We start from the raw sequence: 19,686 nt of genomic DNA, 5'->3' as shown, positions 1-19,686 counted from the left end.
TTATCAAATTAACCCTTCACTCTGGTAATAATCTCAAAGGATTTCCTTAGTTTTTCTTCAAGGAATCAATTACAACCTTTATACTAGATCTAATTTATGTTCCAAATAGAAGGCCTAAATACATAAGAGAACTGGAAGATAAGGTTGTATCTGGACCAACTTGGATTGGACCAGTGGAGGTGATCTCTAGTCTAAATATAAGAAAGTCGATTTTAGAAGTGGCAAATCGAGAGTATTCCTGTTAAAGGATGTATATAAAAGATGAAACGGAAGGATATCACTTGAAATGTCAACAATAACACACTGCATCTGTGGAGCATCCGTTAGGATGAAATCTAAATCTGGAGTGGAACTCGAATTGTGCACATAAGAAACGGCTTCAACTTTGGTAGTCAAAAATGTCACTACGAAGAGAAACCTCGTCATCATCATCTGAGAAAAATCCGATTGAATAGGGCTCTTGGGAAATTGATTTCTCCACCTTATTTTCTGATGATTATACCTCTTCTTGACACAGAAGAGCAAAGTAGCATTTGAGTAAGCGGTGCAGCCTCATTCATACAATCCGTTTTAAAATCACCGCAATATTTTAAAATATTGACTTATTTGCAGATCGAACATCTGGAATGGAATGAGAAAGCGAAGCCCAAGCTGCGGTATATTTACGATAATTATTCTCGTTTCTGTAGTTTGTTGGCATATATACACATATCAAAACAGAGGAACCAAAATCAAGCGAAATATGTACATCAGAAGATCCAAAAAAGGCATGGGAAAATTCTTATTCAGTGCAATCCCTAGCTCACCGGAAGGATGACTAGATGTCAGTTCGGCGGGACGAAGGAATAACCATGATCAGGCGAAAGCTCTAGCTGTCAAACGTTATTAGTACTCAGAAGTTGTCTAAATATGTATACAATCACCTAGGAATTACACAGGGGACTTTAAAACTATTACTACTACTAACAAGTCGCAGTAACACCAAGCCGCTTGGGGCCAACACAGCTACGCACGCTCCCCCTTCATGCTAATCTGTTCAAAACCTCCCTCTTTACACCCTCCCAGGAAGTTCCTATTCCCATTAAATCTTTCTTTGTGACATCCTCCTACTCAAACCGTGGCCGACCTGCTTTCCATTTAGCACTAGACAGACCGAAAAGCAGTCTTTGGGAATCTGCAGAACCTGCCCTAACCGTCTCAACCTTTCCCTCATCATAGACCTGGAAAGTAGGATTGAAACACACTTTTCGTACAGCCTACTATTTGAAATACGGTCAGTCTGCCGGGTAGCCAAAACAGTCCGTAGGCAATTTTTCTGGAAAATATCTAGCGAATCTTCCACCGTCTATCAGAGCGTCCATGCTTCAGAACCATACTTGACCACAGTCATCACTGCAGCTTCCAATATTATAATCTTGGTTCACAGACTTATCTTCCTATTCTTCCAAACTTTTTTCAACTGTGAAAAAACACACTGAGCCTTAGCTATTCTACTTTTAACATATTCACTGCTTCCACCGTCTTCACTAATAATACTACCAAGGTAAGTAAAGCTGTCCACTTTATCGATCTTTTCGTTACCCAACATCACCTTTTCATTTTCACTTATACTTAGCCTTAGCAACTTAGTCTTCTTAACATTAATTTTCAAACCTATTCTAGCACCCTCAACTCACAAAACCTCTAAAAATTCATTCATTTTGCTCACACTTTCATCTAGGATACTTAAATCATAAGCATAATTTAAGTCCAGGAATTTTTTTTTTCTTGTGCTCCTTAAGGCAAATTCCATATAAATGATACATATAAATGGGGAAACCCTGCTGGGCTATACATTTGAACTTCGTGCAAATGTATAGCCCAAATTATATATTTTCCATGCATTTTTTGTTGAATGATTACGTGACTCTTTAATTTAACGATAAAGAAGAAACGTTTCAATGGCAAAATTGACACGAAGCCATGTTCGGCCACAATGGACTTCAGGGATAAACAATGGCGCAGGGGGTGGCCTAGGTTCTCCTCGATTGCTCTTGGCTCTTAAGAAGGGCACTAGAACTCATGACTTTCGTTTGAATTGCACCACTGCCATAATTCGACTATTACTGGTTTTTTATTATCATCTCTGGTTAAAATTGACCACATAAAAAAAAAAAAAAAACACGCATCTATGAAGCAAAAAATACGAAATTTGGGTTTTCAGTCAGGAAGCTGGGGATTCTGTAAGCGGGTGTTTGTGATTCAAAGATTTGATGCTACAGCCTTCCTTCAAAGAGGATGCCATTTGGTGGTGTTTCCCTTCATTTTTGGAAATTATCCGAAATTAATTATACTAATGACTATAGATGGATACCGTTAAGACAAATTAATTTTATATATTCAATGGATTTTTGATATATACTTTTTCCAAACATCCAGTTTTCTGAGTTTCAGTTACTATTAGCACCGATTACTCTTTACTTACAATCTATTACCATGACCTATTTGATTATAGATGCAAAGGAGTTAAAGACCTAGGAGGAGACGGGAAGGAAAGTTCCAATTGTACTAAAGCGTATTTTTGTTCCTAAGTTTCTTTATTTTTTCCTATTAAAACAGGCTTTCCTGAAAACTTAGTGATGGGATGGTCATATATTGTATTTATGTTTATGTTTGTCCCATCATATTTCACTGATAAATTACCAATAATAAGCTACGGGGGCATGAATCAGGGTGCAAAGTTAAATTGCAACTCAACAGTCACCTTCAACAATGCATGTGTGGTAAGCAAATGGGTTGAAAAAAATAGACGAAAACAATCGAACGTCAACAAGAAGTCTTAAGGGGAAGTGGAGGGGCATTATGTGTAAGTGTATGTATCATTTTGTCACTAACACGCGACAAACAACAATCAGTCTGCAACCAAGTAACGAAAAAAAAAACATTACTTTCCCGAAAAATGCACTAAACTTAACGGTTTTGTTTTGTCTTGGTGCAGCTATGAATCAGAAGAAAGGAAAGATGACATAAAGTATGTGGTCCAAAAGCGTGTCTATGTGAAAGGAAGCGGTCAGCTTACTCCTTCAACTTTGTTTTTAGTAATATAGATCTGCTAGAATATACGCTAAATTCATAAGTGTTTTAAATTCCCAAGTCTTGTTCTAATTTTTTCAGCGAGCCTTTTCAATTCAGAATCAAAAATTATAAAAAGCATCAAGTCCAAGTGCTATCCTAGCTACTAATTTCTTAAATGGCAAAGCATTTTCATGATGCAATTGTTTAAAATCATCTGCTTAAATTACACTCTAGTGTTATTCATGGTAACCAAGGTCGCTCGTGCAACTCCGAGCCTAAAACTGAAGCCTTGATTCCTTTAAAGATGAAATAAAGTGCATTAATGGCCAAAATAAGAAGTGCAACTAAGATAAGATAAGAAATAAGCAATGTTTCTTCAGTATACAATACCTTGGTAAGATTAGCATCATTCTTTGAATCTTCAGTAATACTCGGGAAATACGAGAACGGCTTCAAATCCGCATAGCAAGGACCTTCTTCAAAAGAAGCTGTCGACCTAAAAAAAAGATTTCTCAAATTATATTTTATAACAATTAAAACTACACTTAGTTTTGATCGTGCAGGTATGCCCAGGAATAATTTTTTTTTAGGGGGGGGGGGCAAGAGCTACTACTCGTTTTTTTCGCGGACAAACACAAAAGTGTATGTAAGTCTGATCCATAGTGGGGGGGGGGCCAGGAAGGTCTCCATAAGGGAGGATAGGGTATTAAAAAAAGTTCATTTTAGGCCACTATTTTTTAAGGGGGGAGACTTCTTCGAATGAATTTCACGGATTCCTCTGTAGTATAAGCATTATATTTCTTCCCATAGATGCACAGATAAGAAGTTTGGGGCAAGGATCAGATACCTTAAGTCTAACTTACTAGAGCTAAAGCCTTCAGTCTGAACATTTGGAGTTTAAAGTACTAAGGTTACATGAATAACTAGCAACACCTCCTTCTGACGGCTTCGCTTACTATGGCATGCAGCTCCAACCTTTAGCCATTGCGCACCTATTATCACGATGTTAAATTTCAGACCCAGTCTTCCCCTAATTTTTTTCTATTTTTCGGGTACATTAGTAAGTATCTCATAGGTAGAGGGTATGTTCTATTCAAAATTTATTTCAATCTGAGATAAAATGTACCAAACAGTTGTTGCCCCCTCCCCTGAATTTTTTTTCTTTTTAATTTGTTGCACTTGTATTTCCTAGGTAAAGACTACCTTCTAGAAAAGTTTCCACTCGGCTAGAGTCAAAAGGATCAAGCCTTAAATCCCCTCCTCCATAGCCCCAAGTTCCTAGACTTGTGAATTCAAAGTCTCAATGGATCATGGAGTCTCCATGATCCAGAAAACATATACGAGAAAGATTCAAGTAGATCAGCTTAGCTATTGTCAAGACGCAACGTAATTGCACAAAGTACTTTTTAATTGTGGATGATATTTCTCGGGCCTCTACAGCTTACAACCATCTGAGTGATTCTAAACCTATTCTTTATAAATTTTCATGTTACTAGCTCGATTAGTTTTTGAGTGCATAATCACACATACTCAATTTGTACGCAAATCTTTTCTTTACGTCAAAGTTTGATAGTGCTTTAAAAATACTTCACATTCCAATTCCATGGCTTGTGTTTGAGCAGTCGTTTTTAAAGAGTTACGACAAAAGGTCAAACTTGAGTGTAAAGAGCGAGGGGTTGAGGAGGGGGACCTTCACTCACAGACGAAATAATTATGTTCGCTATAAGTTTTAATGTTGTTTCTTACTTTCATATGAAAAAACTTGTTTTTATTATTTAATTTCTGACCGTTTTTCAAATCATGCCCAGGCTAACAAAAATTGAATAAAAAAACAAGCCTTTTCAACTGAAAGTATGGAGCAACATCAAAACTTAAATTGAACATAAATTACTCTATATATGGAGGTTTTTCCCCTCCTCAATACCTAGCTCTTTACGCTAAAGTTTTTAAACGGTCCTTGTGTTTCAGAAGTCGTTCTTAAAGAATTGAATCAAAAAGTCAAACTTTAGCGTAAAGAGGGGTGCATTAAGGAGGGGACAACCCCTCTTATATATGGGATGGTTTCTGTTTGTTCTGAATTTTAGTGTAGCTCCTTACTTTCAGTTCCAAAAACTTGTTTTTTTATTTAATTTCTGATTTTTTTTCGTAGAATACCGGGAAATCCAAATCCCCTCCATGGAAAATTACTTTTCAACACGAAAAATCCCTCCAAGTAAAGTTTCTTCCATGTAAAATACTCTCTCTTGGATAATTCCTCTGAACAATTTCATCCTCCCTCAAAATTCCCCGCGAAACACTTCTAGAGGACGATTCCGACTGAAAAATTCTCCTCAGCATATTTTCATTTGAAATAAGACTAATTTCTGATCATTTTTCAAATCACTCCGGAAATCACCTTCCCCCTTCCTTGGGAAACTTTCCCCGGAAATCCCCACACTCCCAACAGAAAGATACTCCCGTGGAAAATTTGCCCATGGAAAACGTTTCCCGCGGAAAATCCTCCCCACAATTCCAACCCCACTTAACATTTCCCCAGGACATCCCCACATGTAAACTTGAGTTGGCAAAGACAAAGTAAAACAAATAAAAAGAATTGCAGATAGGAATTCTGTCAAATTTCCCCAGTGTAAAACTGCCACTACAAAGTTCACCCTGGAAACTTTCCTTCTCATGGAAATTCTCACCGTGAAAAATCCCCCTCTCCAAAAAGATGTCTTCATACTTCCCAAAAACAAACGCTACACGTAAACAATGGGCAAATTTCGTAGCTTGAAACCATTTCTCCACGGGCTATGGGGGTTCATGTTATCCCCAAAGGCATAGTTATTGGAAATTTCAAATATGCTGAGCAAAATGGGTACTTTTGATTTGCACGACTTAGGGGGGAAAAGGTCCTAGGGGGAGCTAGTTACCCTTCAATCGCTTTGGTCACTTAGAAGGAGCACTAGCACTTCTGATTCCTAATAAAATGAGCCCTATGCTGCTCTTCTAGAATCACTGGTTCAATATGATCACCCCTTGAAAATACGTCAACAAATGAATACACGTCCAGGATCTTTCTCGAAAAAAAAACAAATTGCGAAATTCTATATTTGTGTATATAGGAGCTTCAGACGACTATAGTAGGGTTCTCTGATATGATGAATCTGATGGTGTAATTTTCATTAAGACCGCGAATCTTTTTGGGGCTTTTGGGGTGTTTCCCCCCCCCTTTTTTTGAAATTAGACAAATTTTCTTAGACTCGTAAGTTCTGATGGGTAATATTAAACTTAATGAACTTGATATACTTGGAATCAGTATAAAAATTAAGTCCTCTTGATGGATCCATTGTGATCAAAACTCTTTTTTTTAGAGTTGTGGTTACTATTCAGCCGCGTCGCCCAAAAGTTCATTACCCAAACTGTTTGATATGATGTGGACTACTGGATCTATAAACCCCAAATTTCTTAATGTTCAATTGTATATATCTATAGCTGTGAATAGCTGGGAAACTTTAATTGCAATTAAAGTTTTGGACAGATTTAAATATTCAGTCAAAATTTTCGATAACAGTAGTTTTGTTGAAAAAGTTCTTATTAAAATTATTCCTACAGAGTTTCAGTGGAGGAAGAGGGGTATTATTGTTCATACTGATGCTTCTGATCTTATAAATGGATGAAGCCATTGCGACCTCTACAATAGGGTTCTCTGATGTTCAAATATTTTATATACACATGTTTAAATACATTGAAACATTGGATATAAACAGGAAAAGAGAAATATTACCATTTGAAATCACTGACAACCGTCATAACACTTACCAACCCCCCCCCCCCCCCAAGAGACTTCCTGGTGAGAGCATGCCCCTTTAACACTAATATAAATCTTAAATAGTCATTTTATTCAAAAGATTCATAACGTCTTATAGTTATGCCTCAGGAAATGCCATACCCAAAGCCCACAAGGCAAGGAGTGTAAATTATGCAATTCGTCCTTTGTTTTACATGCAAGATGTATCATCGGAAAACGGGGTATGTTTCATCTTGGTGTGTCCAAAAAGTATAAGGGTATTGAGGCCAAATATGAGGAAACGTTGAGCTATATACAGAAAACTGTCTGAATCTAAGTTATCAAAAATACATACCTACAATATTTTGGGAACTATTAAGGGTATTAACTTGAAACTTTCAGGGCCACTACCACTACTAGTGCGGCTCCAAATACGACTGGTTGCGGCTGTGCTTACTTCTGATTGCGACAACTTGCAACTGTGATTACAATTGGTTGCAACTGATATTATATCTACTTGTGACTACTTTCAGGGATTGTTGAGGGGGATGTTGAACTTTGAAACTTGGATGTTGAAATAGGGGATGTTAAAAAACTTGAAACTTTGGCAATCAATCAGCAGCCAAACTTCTATTTGTAGAATTTGTTGTTCGTTTTAAGTTTGATTGAATATTCAATTTAATTTGCACTCGTTTTAAGATTCACTTATTCATTTATATTAATACCTGTTATCAGTATGTTTGCTATCATTGTTTAATTTCTGTTCAATTTGAGTTTCATTTATTCTTTAATTGTAATTTTTGGTTGTTTATAGTTTGAATTATAACAGGAGTTTATTTTTGCTGGTCTAGTTTAACATAGCTCTTAGTTTTCTTTTAAAAACTTGTTTTTGGGAAAGTTTTTTTTTATACTGATCAACAATGAAAAGCCAATTCATTTGATTTATTAATTGTTATCAAAGTTCCTCGTTTTAGAATTTTGGTTAATATTAGCCCCAATTTCTCATTACTTACAGTTTGTTACAAACTGTGTGATATAACTCTAAACATGAACTTTTGAGTCGAGAAAGAAATAAAATGGAGATTCCTAAAAATTCCCCAAACTTCTTCAATTGATACACAATGGTTATGTCAACTTGCAATACATCTAGTTAGGACTAAAGTTAGATGTAATTTGCACCAAGGATTAAAAAAAAAATTAAAAGTTAGAACCACTTTTCTCATTTTGGACAGTTTAAATGGCCAATTTCCAATACATAATTTTTTGTTTATGACCCTTTTAGCAAACAAAACTACTATTTAAGTCATTGTCATGCACACAGCTTAAGGGAATAAAAGTCAGCTTCAATAATATTTAATTTCTTGATATTCACAAGTTTCAAGTCAGCTTGGAATTATTGAGATACAGCTATATACAACTTAATTTTACTCTTCATACACTAGGCTATAATTTAGAGACCAATGGGACCATAAAATCCACCAGACCATAAAGATTAACCTTAAGTAAAGACTGTATCTTAAGCATCCTAGTATCCTAGTAAATTATCTAAGTGTCTTCATGCCAACAGTTTGTTCTCTAAGAGAAAAGTCATTGTGCATGTAAAAAGTATTTCAATCAAGACAACTTCAAGAAGTATAATTTTCTTAGGTTTACAGAGGCAATAGGCAGGTTCTATTTTTGTTATTGCAAAGGTTTCTTGAATCACAAATGTAGACAGATCAAACCCCTCATATAATCGAAAAAAAATGTTATACGTAAGGGGCCAGTTGTCTTAAAAAGCACTTCGAATTTGCCTAGGAATCCTTTCCAAGTAAATTCCCTGAAATATCAGTCTCAAGAGCTTCACCTTAATACCCTTAGGCTTTTCCAAGACCAAGAATAAAATGCACTTGCCTTTCCAATTGTCAAAACCTATATGTAAACAATGGGTCACTTGCACAGCTTACAACCCTTGCCCCAAGGGCTGTAGAGGGTGGCATGTCTTCTTGGAGGCATATTTTTATCTCTGCTGCCCCATTGGCACAGAACAGCAAAATTTGGCAAACCCAAGTTGCAAACCAAGCAATGAGGTAATGATCTTTAAATCACGGCAGATATTCCACGCCTACTTTCCATATTGTGTTTTCTCTAAAACTAGTATCATATTTTTACATGTCTCTTTCATATAAGTGGTATGCGCTATAGGTGATGATGGAACTTCATTGTCAATACATAGCAGCACAGTCCTTAAATTAACTTTACATGAGTCTTTGAGCAATTGCCACTCATCTGGCCAGTGTTGATGTCCAAGAGTTTCTATAACCAAACAAATATCATTACAAAAGATGTTAGCTTGAATAGCTATGTATTCTTGAATTGTATTGAAGTAGATCCCTTTGAGTTGGGAAGTCAAAATTTCATCTTAGTGTTTAGACAAGTGCAGGGTTTTTTGAGTAAAATAGATCTTGTCAAATATTGCAGATTTGAATACTTAAATGTATACTTTGCTTTAGATGTGTTTTTTAAACATTTGTCAAACAAAAACAACAATCAGTTAACTTTGGCTGCCTGCATATCATAGATATTGCGAATAACATGTTATGTATACCATTTTTCTACCCAGCCAGCAGTCTTACACAGCAGTCCAGCCTTCAAATAGCTCATAGAACTGACAGACTATTTGAATTGCCTAGTTTCCATGCCTATCTACCTTAGTTCTGCCCTAGGATGGATGATAGACTATCTATCAACAAGTGAAATGATATATTTTATATAATTCTAAAAAAGGATTATGCCATCTTTGCTTCTCACTGAGACTATCAGTTTTGGCGTTTCTCCAATTAGTGATGTACATGGTCAGCCATAAATCTTTGAAACCTTTGATTTGGGGTCACAGAACTGACAGATTATTTGAAGTACCCTAACTCCATGCCTATCTACCTGAGTTCTGCCCTAGCAAGGATGATAGACTGACTATCTATGAACAAGTGAAATGACATCACATTTTTCTATATAATTCTGAAAAAGGGTTATGCCATCTTTTCCTCTCACTAAGACTATCTGTCTTGGCTTTCCTCCAATTAGCCATGGCTCTTAAGTTTTCATACCTTCCACCAAGTTGATTTTAATTCAAATACGTATTTTGGGCCCAGCTCTTATTAGAATCACAAACTTGGCAGCAAAAGTAGATTTGATAACACTTCCTCAAAGGTGGGATAAATTTTTCCTTTGGAGGCTTGAGGCTCGCCACATATAGAGCAGAAATGATATGCTTCATTTCCACACTTTATTAGTATGATAAAAGCATAAAATACTGAAATACAACATACAAAATGTTATTCTATTTTTCTAAGCTTTCAATTCAATTTGAAAGGTAGAAAAAAATGCATACATCTTACATACAAAAACCCCTGTAGAACTGTAGCATCTTCTTTTTTCAAACATGATACACATTTGATATTGCACGTATTGCCCCTGGCAATATACATCACAACCTTAGTTTAGCTGCTAGTTGTTGGACAAAAAAACAGGTTTTTCCATAAGCTTCTTATGATGTGTACATTGGAATCACGCGTGTGTGGAAGCAAAGTATGAATCTTGTGGGGTTTTAAGTGTGTTTCACTTTCTTTTTTTTATCAGAGAGTATAGCCTTTGTCAATACTGTATTATATTCTCTCTGCTGTGTACAAAACCAACTTTTTCCCAGCTCTCCCTCTTTGCTGATGCTTAGCTTTGTTTCCAGACATAAAAATGGCAGCAAAAACATAAAAAAGCTGATGACATAATACACTTTCAAACAGAAAGGAAGGAATGCTTCATTAGTGAAAAAACTAACATCCAACTTAATACTGACACATTGCAATGTCAGATTAACATGTCTAAGCATATTCAAATATGAAGGAAACTGTTCAGTTTTGTTTTAAGGTGCTGAAGTATGATATTACAAATTCATCTTTTTAAATTCAGTTTAGATAAAACCACTACATATAAGTTAAAGGCTCCTAAGACAAGTCAAAGAAAATACTAAAATCAGATTTTGAAAAGTTGTTTTCACAGAGCAACTATGCCTGATAAAAAGAATCTGACTGTATACATGAACTCAAAATGGATTCACTGGATTCAACAACACATCAGATTCACTGTTTAGATTTCATGTGAGTAAAACCTTGTCAATCAGTAAGTATCATTAACAATTAGCACATAATTCCAAATAATATCAACCTGAAATTTATCAGAAATATATCAATTGGAATAAATCAGCAAACTTTAGTATATAGCCTAGGGCAACTTCCAAGTCCTGAGGTAAGGGGCTGGGATACGATTGTAATGGTAGCAATAGCACACAGTAGAGCTCTAAATGAGAGGCCTTTTGCTATCTTGAAAAGTGGTTGATTTAGGTGAATAAAACTTGTAGGAATATGTTCAATGCCTAAACTATATTCCAATGAAGATCTTTTAAGCTATATATCTCTACCATCCCTCTCTCCAAGGGGGCACAGATTTTGATGGAATTTGATAAAGTTTGTGACACAAAAGTGAAACTTTCAGATACAGATTTACAAAACAAATGAGGCCCAAGCAAAGTCTTTTGAGTCTTATATCATTAACAATCTTGAGTTGTAAGTTTTAACAATTTGGAAAACTTGTATCTTGAGCTTAAAGGAAAACAGTTGGTAAAATTCTAGTACATGGCCACTTCTAGAGGAAACATTTAGATACCAGTACAATAAAAGTATTACCATTATGTTCTATATTTTATGCTCTTTCCAAATATTCTGGTTATCTTTTGACAATGCAAACTATCCCCCTGTTGGGCCCTAATACAGCCCTAAATGATATTTTCTTTCTTACTTTTCATCTTGTGATGCATCATATGTCTTCTTTGTTAAGGTAAAGTTTCTTGAATTCTTAACACATGAAGAGCATTTAGCCTAAGTGACTGCAATTGAATGGTTAGGTAATAATATTATTTTAAAATGATTGAAAAAGTAGATAACTGCTAATAGAAATACGCTGCATTGCATAAAGTAAGCACTTCATTGTTTTCTTTTAGTTTTGTATATATCTTAGGGATATACCTTCCCAGAGTATAATTTATGTTTTGAGTTCATTCTTGAGTCGTATTCTCTCAACCCAACTGCTGTACTATTTAAAATTCAAAAATAGGATTCTCATCTCGAATGTTACTGCACTTAAGTCTTAATACTTAGATTGAGGAAGAAAATATGAGTGGCCAGAAAACTAAGATTTTAGCATCAAAAATGGATGCATTGAAACAAGCCATAATTGCATCAAGTTGAAGGGTAAACTACATAAGGTGATTTACTAGGCTTCATATGTTGATAAATGCAGCTGTACCCCCTTACCCTCCATTCTATGCAAGTAGGATTGATATTGGTTTAGGTTCCAAATAGAACATAAGTAAGGTAGGGAAAAAAGAAATAGGTCTAGACTATACCATCATATTTTTCAATCAATGTTATCTCCCAATATAACAATCACTGATGGAAATTTCAATACCACTTTGGAAATTTCAATACCACTGAAAACAATAAGGTTTTTCACAGTTTGAGAATACACCAGTTTCATTTCCATGATGTGCCAGGATTAACTAAAATCCTGGAACCTGACTTATATTCCTTTCTTACATGGCCTACTTTATTTACAAATTAACACCTTCACTCCAGAAAAATACTTACTGAGGCAAGTGAATGCAGTATGTAGCTAAGCCACTTGTAGGGCATGGCATAATTCTCCGGGTATATCTTAAATTCTACTATGCAGGCATGAAAGGATGATTCCTTGCAATATGACCACCAGTGATGACTTCAAAATTTGGTTCAGGACTCTGGGGTGTTCCAGTGTAGACGCCACCCCTTCTGCTCCCACTCCCAGTCCATGTCAAGCTTGGGTAGCTCCAGGGTTTGAAATTGGATGGTTTGATTTCTTAAGGAGTTCCAAACTGGAGTAACACAGTTGGAAAAGAAATGGTTGGCAGTTTGTTTGGTAATTTTCTGGGGGCTGACCCAGGTTCTTTGGTTGGGGTTGATGGGAAGAAGGCTTGAGATAGAGTTGGCTTGCAGATGCTAAAAAGCTGTGATGACATCACCCCTTTTCCTTTTGTAAACAAGAATTGGAATTTTCAATGCTTCAAGCCTCTCATGGTGAGGGAGGGTCTTCAACCTGTATGGCATTTTGGCCAAATGTTGCTAGACACTTTCAAGAAGTTGTTTGTCACCCTTGAATTAAGGGTAGGCAAGTGTCATACAAAACTCCAGTACTGGCCATACCAAAGAGCTGGCCATACCAAAAATTCAGCTTTTTCCAAAAATACTGATCTTGGCATGCCATGTATTTTAGGGCCAATAAATCAAAATTTTATAGCTTGCTTTTCAAGTTTAAATCACAACTTTAAACTATGAATTAATTATTTCTTTACACTCATGTTTTTAAATTCCCCCACCCAAAAAAAAAAATTTATAGATTTGCTGTTCCTGAAACTACACTACAAGTCACAAATTTGAATCATGGGCAGGTTGTTTCTCAAAGAGGTTTGATAATTTAGGAGGTTTGCTGGTAAATCAAATTTTTATCAGACTTGCAGTTTAAATTTGAGACTAGCAGTCCAGTTTCTGAAACTAGAAGACATACAACAATTCTCAAATTTGAATCATGAATCTTGTGAAATGTTGATTTGATGAATCTTGTAAATAAGCCTAGGTCTAGACTTTCTTACTTTTTTCTGCTAATTCTTTACATTTTATACATTCTTATTTATATGTATTATATAGCCATTTGTGAGTTTTTTTTTCCCTCATTATTCCTTGGGTTAGCAATATTATAGTCAGAGGTTGAGCAGCATCAAGCAGATTGAAACTTGTCTTCTGCAACATAAGGTAAGAGTGTGCCTGCATATTTTGTGTTTTTGCTATAAACATGAGCAGGGTAGCTTAGTATAAATTGTGTTTTCCTTGAATCACAACATTGTTCTAGGCTACCTAAGGAATAGACCAGCAAAGGAAATTGCAAATGATATAGGTTTCAAAGGCTGAAGACAGATAATAGAACAGTAATTTTATGTTCCCATTCTGTAAGACAAGCCACTTAATGTTGGAAGTTGAAAAAGATTTTTAATGGATCTTCTGAAAAAAATTACTGATTATAATCTGTGTTATAAACTTCAAAACAAGTATGCCAATTCTAATTATCAAATGTGAACCACTCCCAGTAGCCCAAGTAGCTAATAATTGACTAAATAAATACTAGGCTAGTCTATTTAAGAACCTTAATTAGCCATTTCACTCATCAAACAATCAATGAAAATTACAAACAAACTAACAGGCCTAAATTAACATTACAGACAAACCTGCACACAAACTGCTCAGTTCAATAAATAACAAAAATAAATAGCTATTAAAGTATAGACCCAGTCTTACTTTGGCTGGGACCAAGTCTTCAGTTCCATCCCAACTTGAACAATTTCTTACATTTTTCTATGCTAGGGTAGAATAAGGTAGACTTTGGTAAAGTTCTAAGTTGAGAGGCTTCTTGCTATCTTGAAAAGTAGTTGATTTAGGGGAACAAAACTAATAGGAGTGAATCTAGGGCTTAAAATGTACCCTAGGAAGATGTAATCGAGATATTATCTCTGCCATTTTCTAGGGCTTAGAAGATTGCATGCATGACAGGTCTACTCATACACCTATTTAAATTATGACACAAACTATTTTACCTTAATTTTGGGCTTTCAATCTCCTCTTCATTGGCTCTAGTTTTAATAAATGCTATTCCTACCACCAGTATTTCAATAGAATTTTAAGCTATTTCAAAGTTTTTTTCTAAATTTAAGATATAGATTTACAAAACTCTTGTAAATCTTTAATATTAACCAAAGACATTATAAATCAGGATTGAATAAATGTATGAGAAAAATGATTTTCTGGTGCCTTATTTGAGCAGTAGATCTATTTCTCAAGGTTTCACTTTTATAACAGAGATTTAAAAAGTCATAAAAGTTCAGCACCCTTTTTTTTTGGGGGGGGGGGGGGGGGAGGCAGAAGTAGAGGTAGGTACTTCAACAAATCTTTACAGAGGATCATTAAGGCTGCATTCCTGTGATTTTCATTCACTTAATACTTTCTAGAGTTGCCAAAAACTTTTGGAAACTTTCAAAATATTCTCAAATAATTATTTATACCATTCTTAAATGAAGACCACTAAATTTGATCCCCTTCTCCACTAATGGACAAATTAATAGCCCAAATCATGTATACTCATTGTTAATAGTGCAACTCTTTTCTCCTTATTAATTCAAAAGCAAACAGTAAAAAATCACAGGAGGAAAACAATTCATTGAGTAGCCTATAGACTATACAATTTAGGCTATAGGCTATATTTGGGTAAATTTTCTAGGCTATTTAACTCATTAATGAGATGAGCTAAGAAATAGATATAGGGTAAGACACCCAGTAGTCGGACACTTTAATCACATTGAAAACTTTTCGACATTTAAACTACTCTAATTACTGTATTATACCACCTAGAAACTTAATTTTTGTATCAAAAAATTTCTGAAGAATTTCTGACCAAGTAGGTTACTAATTCAAATAGTTTCACTTGTACAGCGCCTCCTATTTTTGAATTTACTAACAAGTGACAATTCTGCCTAAACTCGGACATACAAACCGCTCATTGTAAATTGGTTATTAAAATAGTATAAAAGATTCTGTCCAAGAATAGGCAGGTGGCTGACTACTGGGTGTCTTACCCTACCTTCAAAATCAGAATTTTATGCTGGAGCCATATACAGCATTTATTTGCATGAATAATGAAAGAGAATAAAAAAGCATCAGATGATGTTTTCACTTTATCCTAGCTAAATTATATGGCCCATTGCAAAGTTACCATGAAATTTACCCACCTCCACACCTCTAATGTGCAAATATATACCCTGAATTATGAAAGAACATAAAAAAGGCATCAAATGACATTTTCATCTTAGCTAATTTATATGGCCCACTCCAAATTTACCAGTAAAAGTCTACAAAATCATATTATTGAGTTAGGACTAAAGTGAATACACCATTCAATGCCTTTTTTATGCTGATTATGAATATAATAATCATTTATATCAGAATTGAATTTCAGTCCCTCCCCCTATATATGCCAATTCAGGGTTAGGTTAGGTATAGGCTATCTAGGGGGGGGGGGGGCTGAAATTCATTTCTGATAGAAATGATTATCTATTCATAATCAGCATAAAAAAGGCATCAAATGGTGTATTCACTTTAGTCCTAACTCAATAATATGATTTGGTAGACCTTTACCAATTTACCACCTAGCCTAACCATTAGGCTAGGCCTATTCCATAAATTGGAAAATGAAAACAATAAGCAATAGCTGCCTCCAGAAAAATACAACAAACAAATTGTGGATTTGAAAGGTCATTTAAAAAAAAAAACGTTTTACTATGCAGTTTTAATAGCAGGAGCCTAATTGTTGAATTTTGGCATATTTTTTTTGGCCAAGGCTAACAAATTCCGAAGTCTGTATAACCTCTTTTTTGTGACGTGAACATAATGCTAGGCTATATATTCTATGATTAACTTTAGCTCTGACAAAAAAATCAAATATATTTTTCTTACTCTGTTTCAACATATTCTTGTTTCCTTATTCCTGTGAAGCTCATGCTAATTAAATTTTAAATAGTTTAGAAATGTTATTGTCATCTATTATTGCAAATATCGAGGTAGCGGTGTTGTTATTGTTTAGTTGACGTTTGAGCGAATCAACCGCTCATATACGTGCGATCCTCTATTAAATCTTGGGCCCTAAATGGAGTGACGTTACTTTGAATCACACAAATATATGTTTGGCACAAGCCACGTCAACACTTAACTATCATGGGGCTGTACTAAGAGGTTGTACAGAGTGTTCTTGTTTAAAGTACTGACACCTTTTTTTCATATCACATTCTGCTATGGTCAAATAACATATCTAAAAAAAAAAAAACAATTAAAATACAAAGATTATAGAACATTATGCAGATTACAATTTTTTATATACTTACTCAATAAGGATATAGCCTTTCTATGGGCCCACTTTTTTAATAGCATTTTAAAAGAAATTATATTTTGCAACTTAACCTAATCCGTGACAATGTTTTAAACGGAAAGCGTTTAGCTTTCGAAAATGCTCTGTATAAAATAAAAAATTGAATTCCCATTCAGTAGTGTATTTTATTTTATTCAGTAACTCTTTCACCGTTACATGGAAAGGGTCGTCAAATTTTAGTTGTGCTTTGTTTTAAGGTTTGAAATTTTTTATAGTATCCTTAGATTTTTATTAGTAATTTTTATTTTATTATCGTGCACTGAGGACGGTCAAGCGGAGGTCTTGACCAAAATATTTACATTTTAGTCCACATTTTTCAGTGGCTTGTATAGTCCTCGTTTTTCTCTTTTAAACTATTTTTTTCGTTTTATAGTTGTTATTTACACTTTTTAACTGTAAGTTTACTATACTTTACCTCCCCCCTCCAAAAAATCTGCAAATATATAGTCTGAATTATATGTGGTAAAATTCTAGACAAGCTATTTTTTCTATCTTGGGAAGGGGCTAGGGTACGAAAATGAAACCTTCTGGGATGTGTTTACAGACTAAAGTATGTCCTTGGAAAATATTTTAAAGTAGCCAACCCATCTCTACTCCTTTTCCCTATAGAGGGCACTGACCTTTGATGACTTTTAAAAAATCTTTGTTTTATTGCGAAACGTTGCAGAATAGCTCTCTTTCTTAAAAAAAGGAAAAAAAACGTGTTTTCAGCCTTACAACTTTGCTCAATCCAAATTTATGAACTTTCAGAGATCTGGAAATACATTTCCTAAATTTAGGAAAAAACCTTTCATAGCTTAAAATTCTATTCTAATAACAGGAGGTGCATTTTCAAACTAAAACCAGACAAAAAGAAACTCAGAATTAAGGTATAATATTGTTTTGTATAATTTCCAAAGCTTAGAAATCAGAAGGGGTTCAACATAGTAAAATGACAATTCCTTCCCAGATTATGTTTTTGACCCTGGATTCATCACTGAAAGTTTTGTTTTCCTGTCCTAACTCTAAAAAAAACACTGATCAATTTTGTCTTTTTGAAGAGCTGCAAGGTTTGATTCTAAATCTCCTGCATAGGATACTTCGCTCATCTGCAGTGTCTGTGACGGTTAACATGGACCTCGAAATCAATTATTTGCCGCCAGATCAAGCTGATTACGAACATGAGTTCCGGATTGAACTGGCAAAATCTAAACTTTTAGACAAACAAAAGGGCTAGATCAAAATACAGTGTTTGGAGTTCCTGGAAACTGCAGCTAAAGCAGTGCTTAAACGAATTCATCCTGCTGTGAATTCACTCCTCAAACTGAAATTTTTATCTTCTGTGATTTGCTTGTCTCAGTTTCAACCCCAATTAGGAGACTTTCCATTAAGAATTGTTGCTACCACTGATTTCAGTGCCTTGGAGAATCAGTGGAGGAAATTGGTCATTTGTGTGTTGAAGAACAATCCCCGGAGACTCCTCTTAGTTCTTGATAGCTGTCCTACATTATCTTGATGAGGTTGGGGCATCTCCTTTTCGTGAGTTAGCCAGGTGGACATTGACCCTGTTGAGTTTTTCAATTAGCAATACTATAGTGGAACGGTTCTTTTCTATGATGATTGTCATTAAGAGCAAGCTCTGAAACTGTATACTCTTGCCCATGTTGAGCTCAAAACTTGTGTTCAGGCTGTGCTTGTCAGCATCTGGCTCTTGTTGCTCGACGTTTGAGCCTACAAAGCGTATGCGGCTTTTCAATAGTGATGTTTATAAGATTTGTGAAGTTGGAGAAACTGACAAAACAACTGATCAAGTCGATCTACATTATATCCTAGCCTCCTTCGAGTCCTAAATCCCTTAGTGTCTTAAGGATCTAAGTGCCTTTCTTCTTTGTTTTTTTTTTTTTTACTTGAACGAAAAAAAAAATGTGTTGATTTGTCGTAAGCATTCTCTTGGTTAGCCTTGCCCTTCCCTTGTCTTCTTTTTCCTTATTGATCGGTCTTTAGCTGCCCGTATTTTTTCATCTTGGGATTATGAAGGCTTTTGTATTAACCCCATTCTCACGTTTTTTTCAAGCCTTACTTTAATTATATAGTTATCTTTGAATAATTTATTGCAACTGTACCAAAAAAATTCTTGCGATAATAAATCAACAATATTGTATGTCTTAGGCTTGTCTTTGGTACTAGTATAGACCAGCGTATCCACAGGAATAAGCTATATTAAGTTCTAAAAGTTAACAAAAAAAGTTCACAGATGTTTAACCATTATGACGCATAAGCCTGCAGCTAAATACAGATGAATTTGGCGGACCACGCAAAATGGTTGTTCTTCTGTGAAAGCGGAGCATGATGAACCAAAGGTAAGCAATCAAGGTGAAAGTAGAGTTAGATTAGGGGCAAAACTTTAACTGACTTAAGTACGAGATAACTATTTTAGCACTATTTCATCAAATATAGCACTGTAGCATGTGCTTTAATTTGTAGCACTTTCGAAATACAATTTTTTAATTTTGTCAAGGACGAAATGATAACGATTTTGCAAATGATTAAGGAATTAACAAAAAGTTTGGACCGCATTTTTCCGTATTTGTTTTGAAAGATTTGTGCGAATTTTCATTTAACCAGGAACACCTTTTTTGCACACAACTCTCGGGACAAGGGCATTAAGTTATGCCCTTGGGGCATATAAGGCTCTTATAGAAAGCGTTGTCATAGAAACTTCAAAAAAGGCTCACTCAAATGGAAATTTAAAGGGCTAGTGCCCTTTTCCATAGTCGAAAGTTATGGGAGGG

General features: G+C 35.1%; 1 protein-coding gene across 2 annotated transcripts in view; it reads right to left on the bottom strand.

Moving 5' to 3' along the window:
- The window catches only part of LOC148942753 (histone H4 transcription factor-like), a 140,685-nt gene extending 124,123 nt beyond the window's left edge, over positions 1 to 16,562 (bottom strand). For both annotated transcript variants that reach the window (XM_089102021.1, XM_089102020.1), the window contains exons 1-2: positions 16,447 to 16,562; positions 3,445 to 3,550 (exon numbers count right to left, since the gene is read on the bottom strand). In XM_089102021.1, the coding sequence (XP_088958147.1) occupies positions 3,445 to 3,550; positions 16,447 to 16,490 (150 nt within the window). In that variant the 5' untranslated portion in view covers positions 16,491 to 16,562. The remainder of the gene's footprint in view (positions 1 to 3,444; positions 3,551 to 16,446) is intronic.
- Positions 16,563 to 19,686: the final 3,124 nt, after the last annotated feature.

The sequence above is a fragment of the Artemia sp. Qi Xiang Cuo genome, chromosome 16, assembly GCF_049724085.1.
Source record: "Artemia sp. Qi Xiang Cuo chromosome 16, ASM4972408v1, whole genome shotgun sequence".
NCBI lineage: Eukaryota > Metazoa > Arthropoda > Branchiopoda > Anostraca > Artemiidae > Artemia > Artemia sp. Qi Xiang Cuo.
Note: the sequence above shows the minus strand (reverse complement) of the source record. Positions and strands in the feature narration are given on the sequence as shown.